General features: G+C 36.4%; 1 protein-coding gene across 1 annotated transcript; it reads left to right on the top strand.

Annotated features, from left to right (window-relative positions):
* Positions 1-2,102: 2,102 nt before the first annotated feature.
* Positions 2,103-3,945, top strand: LOC132314583 (small ribosomal subunit protein uS12z-like). The gene is made up of 2 exons (XM_059813428.1): positions 2,103-2,281; positions 3,780-3,945. Exons 1-2 carry the CDS (start codon positions 2,103-2,105, stop codon positions 3,943-3,945), a joined length of 345 nt encoding a protein of 114 aa, XP_059669411.1.
* The last annotated feature ends 2,503 nt before the right edge of the window (positions 3,946-6,448 follow it).

Below are 6,448 nucleotides of genomic sequence, written 5' to 3' on the forward strand. Positions count from 1 at the left end.
GCAACTAAATTATTGTTATGAAGAGTTAGAAATAACTGCATCGGAGTTGCATAGAATTTAACATCTAAGTTTATTGATTTAAATGGATTCCCAAAATATTATTCATTGAAATCCTTGCATGATAACAATTTAAAGTGTTAAAACAAAAAATTGATATGCAATGAAAAACAAAAGCACCAATTTGGAACTAAACAAACTGAAAGAACATTGTGTTCCGAAAACAATGCTAAATTCAGCAAAAGTGCTACCTTAGAAAAGGTAAATGGGATTGATATAGCAGTTGCACGTGATGTGTGCAACGTAGCAGTCCCGTTTGCAGAGGCTACAAAAAATGGTTCCTTGTGAATCTGGAGAAACAATCGGTGATGGTCTTAATTTCTGTAGAACACCAACGGGCACAATGATGCAACCACATCAGGCATGCAAAAGAAACTTTTACACAATTGTGAGAGGTTGGATGTGCAAAGCAATAATCTTCATGATTTAAGGACTTGGAAAGAAGCATTGCTTCTTTACAAACCAGCTCTTCATAAGAAACAATTGGCATCCTTCTGAGAAGCGCATAACGCTGGGTAGCAGCTGCCCCAAATGAAAAACAGTCATCAATAGCAAAGTTAACTGCCTCACCAGAGTTAAAGCCTGAAGATGCAGAAGAAGAAATGGGTAATATAAGCACATATGCCTTTGTGTGCATGCGTGCTGCGAGAAAGGGGAAGGGAGACTTAAACATCAAATGTTTTTCCATTACTAAATCCCGCATGATATGATCTGGGAAAGGTGATTATAAATTCCCCTGGCAAACAGCTCTATAAACAGGGACATCATGTTTTAGCAAAATATTTGGAGGAAACATTGTTGTTTTCTCCACAAGCACGGCAAAAGCTTCATTTTCTCCATCAATTGATATATCATGATTATAAACATAATGTTGTACAACTTTCTCAAATTCGGGAGCTGCATGGCCAGGAACTCCATACCATGTTTTGGGTGCCCCACAGTGATGATAATTGATGCTGAAGGAGGAATAATTAAAATATATGAAAAACAGGTTAGAGCAATAAAATAAGATAAAGACATTAATAAAACAAAATATACCTGTACAAGTAATGATCCTCCACATGCCATGCGAACATACTAAATAGCATTCCAATGTAAAGCATGGGATCTGTTATTCCCTGGAACAGACAGAACTTATGGTTAAGCTCAAACCATAAGGTTAAAATATTCAGCAAACGCAATGTAAATTATTACATTACCGGAATAGCAGTTTCCAGCAAACGCACTGTAAATTTGGGCAACCGTGGAAGTGACTGATATTAAAGCAAAAAAAGATAAAACAAATAAGATAATAATAAATAAATAAAAAGTATGCAGATGCAGTCGCAGAGATTTACTCTCCGATCCTGATAATCAATTGAAGCCACAAATTAGCAGCTAAGATCATTTTGAAAATATGGAAAACAGTTAACAGAGCGTTTCAACACACGCAGATACGTTTATGAAGTGTCAGCGAGCACCATTGAGTAACAGTATGAGTTTTTAATAGAAACAAGAAGCGAAATAGACTTCTCACTTCTATTAAAAACCTGCAACTCAAACAAATAAAACAATATGATACAAACAAATTCATAAATGAGGGGAGGAGGGTAAAATGTCTTAAGCATACAAAATGCCCTGGTTTTCTTTGATAGTTTGTAGATACTGAGAAAACACATCTGAATATGAGCTACCAAACCCACCTCTACATTCTCAATTTTTGCAGAACTTTTTGTCTGGCAGAGATCACTCAGCTAAGATAGAAAACCACCGGCCTGTATTACAACATAAAGAACATATTCCAGGAGCTACTTAAACAAAAAGAACTAACAACTAAAAAAACCATCCTAAAATTTAATATATAAATTTAAAGAAATTAAATGAATTGTGTCTCCTACCTCTAGCCAAGCAGAAGTTTCACTTCATGTAAACAGTCAATATGGTGAGATTACAAGGGATTACCATATTGACCAATAACCAAAAATTAGCTTATTAATAAAAGTGAAAAATCATCATACCTTTGCTGCACTAACCATCCTCCCTTTCGTGTTCTTCTCTGCATCTCGATGTCTCGCCCTTCAAAATATGTTGCTTGGATGATAATTCAACCCCCGACAATTTTAATGGAGTCGATGTTTGACTATCAGGACCTTGTGGTCCTTGTGGAGTGGAAGATGGCTTGTGGAGTGGAAGATGGCTGCCGTGGAATACTGATAATATCAAAGACTGGTTCCACGGTCCATGGGTTAACACTGATTTCAGTTCGGTCGGAATGTTCCCATCTGACCTGAACATTCATTCAATTGAAGATAAATTCATTTAAGTTCAATATGCTTATACTGTAGACAAAACATGTATTGTTGAATTGATTATCCTCACCTCAAGTAAATTCCATGGATCATTAAGCACAACTGAGGTCACTGTACCTCTAAAAAACTTTACTCCTGAGTTTCAAAAGCCTTCCTGAATATCATACCTACCCGCCAAGGAATACCCAGTGCTTTGTTGACAGAATCCCACACAAAATTGCGCAACAGCTGATCTTGGGTAATATGAAACCATAAAAGGTAAATCTCCTAACCTCTAGATCCTGCTCAATCATTTTAAAATCCCAACAAATATTGCATTAAGTTCAAGAGAAGAGCATCTCGAGCTACCCTTTTTGCCGTTACAAAAGGTTTCCGAAGATTATGACTTTGTTCTCTCCAATATATATGCTTAAACTCTAGCCTTTTACCATGAATATCAGTTGCAAGTATAATCTGAGACGGAGGCTAGATTTCCAGCAATAATTTCTTGTCAAGTTCACTGATGTTAACTTTCGGGCTGATTTAGTTACCAATGAAGTGTTTCCAACCATCTCATTGGTAGGAACCAACTCATTTGATAGGATATGAGCTCCATAAACAGTTGAATCTTCTAAATATCTCATGGTTCCTACCAATGAGATTGTTGCAAACACTTCATTGTAACTAAATCTGCCTGAAAGTTAACATCAGCTAACACGACAAGAAATCATTGCTGGAAATCTAAAATCTGTTGCCTCCGTCTCAGATTATACTGCTACTGGTAAAAGAAGAGAGTTTAAGCATATATATCGGAAAGAACAAAGTCAGAATCTTCTTGATTAATGGCCCTTAGTAGATTACCTTTTATTGTTTCTTTTATTGTTTCATATTAGGCTGTTACTTCCTTTTTAAAAAAAATTTACTTCTATGTTTCTTTTCAATTCAAATATATCTTCCTATTCTTAGTTTAAAAAAGAAAAAAACGAAAAGAGAGAGAGAGAGAGAAGTTGAAGGGAGAGAAACCTTTCGATAATTGATACTCGCGTCGCTTCGGCTTCGCTATGCTTCAGACTCTTTTGGGGATCGTCTAGGATTTCGATCCCTAAGGCTATGTTTGGTAGGATGGGTTTGAAGGAGGAGGATAACATTAGTTATAAGGGGAAGGGAAGGGAATGATAAGTTTAATCCTTAATCGTGTTTGGTTGATTAATGAAGGAAAAGAAATGGAAGGATAACAATCATGTTTGGGAAAAGAAAGGAAAGGGAAGGATAATAAAAAATTTACTATTATGCCCTTTATATATTTTAACAGATAAATTTTTAGATTTAAATATGCAACAATATTTTTGCCCCAAGATTCGGTTCTAAGGCTCAGTTTGGTAGCAAATGCCACATTTATCTTCTCTTTCCAAATCAATATTTCAAAACTCAACAGCACTTAACTAATTTATGCAGTGGTATTGAGGCTAAGCAGCCCAACTCTGCCATGAGAAAATTTGCTCGTGTGCAGCTGATTAAGAATGGGAAGAAGATCGCTGCATTTGTACCCAATGATGGTTGCTTAAACTATATTGAGGAGAATGTAAAAGTCTTCGACAAAACTAGTGTAGATCTTCTTTAATTGCTTGCTTTGTGTTGTAGGACACAAAGCAAGCTAAATCTTATAAAAGGAGCCGGCTCAAGTAAAAGTGGAGGAGGCTCCAATATGAATGGAGCAGGCTCTACTTTAAGTAGAGGAGGCTCCAATATGAGTAGAGCAGGCTCCCAAAATGGGAGGCGGCTCCTTTCAAGAAAAATTGTTCTGGGAACCAATTTTATGTCATGTTAGGTGGCAGAAGTAAAACAAAGAAAAAGAAATGCAATTTACCCAAAAATAAAAAATAAATAAATAAAATGTAACTCACTTTTATTCCTAAAATGAAGTTGAAATAACATTCATACTCAAGAGCACAAATGAATTTCCTATTAAAAGTTTGATTTTCTTCAACAAAAAAGATGATAAAATCAATAAAACAATAATAAAGTCAATGAAATAATCATATTGGTAAGTACTGAAACAATCAACAGATCGCATAGAAACCCCAATTACTAGATCTTCCTTCAAGCAAGTAACAACAGAGAAAAGTAAAAAAATAATCATTAATTTAATCTTTAAATTTGGCTTCTTACTTTTTTGGGTGAGAGGGGTTTGATCACAAATGTAATCAATGATGATCAACAACATAAAACAGTAAGTTAGGTTCTTTCTGACTTTATTTAAAAAAAAAAAAAACTTAACAACTCAAGGCATGAAGTGGATCGAACATACAGATCCACCAATTTCTTGCAAATAATGACCCCAAATTAGGAAGTGCCGAGATATAATGGGAATAGGACACTTGAAGGGAGCCGGCTCAACCATGATCATGGAGCCGGCTCTTATGGGTTTTTGAGAGGTGCCGAGTGGAGCCGGCTCTTCCTTTTTGTAGAGCCGGCTCCTCATTTTTTTTGGAGCCGCCTCAAGTAATTGCTGGAGCCGGCTCTCTTGGGCATTTGAGAAATCCCGAGAGTTGGTGTATGCAGGCCAATAATACAGGCCCTAATATAAAGAGCAAATTTGAGGGTAAAATTGGCTTAACAAATATTTTGTATGCCATTGCCTGCCATTGCCTTCCCTTTCCTTCCTTATCCTCCCAATTTTGGAAGGTTAAAAAATTACTGTACGTTGCTTATAAATAACCCTCCAAACCCCTCCCTCTCCTTCCCTTTCCCTCCACTAACTTTACCCAAACACAATTTTTTTATTACCCTCCATCCCCTTCCCTTCCCTTTCCCTTCAAACCCATCCAACCAAACTGACCCTAACTCTCTTTAACTCGTGGGATGCGTGTGTTGTATGCGGAAGAGTTGGCTATACTCGCGTCTCTTCGCTTTCTGACTTCGAGGGTTTCAGATCGCTGGCTCTGAGAAAGTTGGAGGTCTTATACATTGAGGGCCAGTTTGGTTGGAAAGAAATGGAAGGAAAAGAAAAGAAAGGTAATGGAAGGAGATGGGATTTTGTGTTTGGTGTAAAAAATGAGAAAGAAAAGAAGGAAACAGAGGGAAACGGAGGGATTCAACAAGGTAGCAACATCAGTTTTTGTTATCCTCCCATTGGGAGGAAATGAAAGGAAAGGGAAGGTTAGGGTGGTTGTATTATTTCTGATGCCAAATTTACCCTTCCACAAAATCAAGATTACACTTGATTTTAGGATTTGGTTTGCAAAACAAGAATTACATACCTTGATTAGTTGATTTAGAACAAACCCCATACATACAAGTTAGCAGTTACAAAGAGGGGAGGGGGGGGGGGGGGGGGCAAGAGAGTTGAGGGACAGCCGGCCAGCGGTTGAAGCTTGCAAATGGCGAACCCGAACTGGAGCAGCTGGCGATGGAAACTGAAAGATATGGGTTTTGATTTTTTGAACAATCTGTAATGATATGCCGATATGGATTTTGATATAGGTAATAGGTTTTGAACTTTTGATTCTTGTAGACAGATAGATCAACTGAAATATATGGGTTTTCTGATTCTTGTAGATTTTGTAGTTTGCAGTTGCAGAGAGAGAGATTGGGCAAGTTCAGAGTTGAGAACGATAATAGAGATGGAGGCGATTGGGGAGGCTGAATGATTTGCCCTAAAAATATACGGAGTATTTTGTTTTTGTGGGAATCCGGTGGCCCATCATGCATGGGGCAATAAATTTTGACCATAAATTTATCTTTTAAAATATACAGGGACATAATAATAAATTTATTAAAATACTAACCTTTTCTTCCTTATCCAAACATAATAATTATTATTTTCTTTTATTTTTTTTTTCATTAATTAACCAAGTGCGAAAGGAATTTAAAATTACCTTTCTTTTTCTTTTTCCTCGTAACTAATATTATTATTTTTTTTCATTCCTACCATATCAAATATGAGGGTCAGTTTGGTACAATGAGAAATGAAGGAAAGGTGATGAAAGGTAATTTAAAAATTGTGTTTGACATAAATGGTTGTCACAAGGTTTAAATAATAACTTTCAAATGGAAGGAAAGAGGAGAGACTTGATGTATTATTTTTTATGTCAAATTTACCCTTACACGAAATCAAGATTAGT

This window comes from Cornus florida, unplaced genomic scaffold, assembly GCF_030987335.1.
Source record: "Cornus florida cultivar Cherokee Brave unplaced genomic scaffold, ASM3098733v1 CherokeeBrave_3.0.0_Hap2_Chr06, whole genome shotgun sequence".
NCBI lineage: Eukaryota > Viridiplantae > Streptophyta > Magnoliopsida > Cornales > Cornaceae > Cornus > Cornus florida.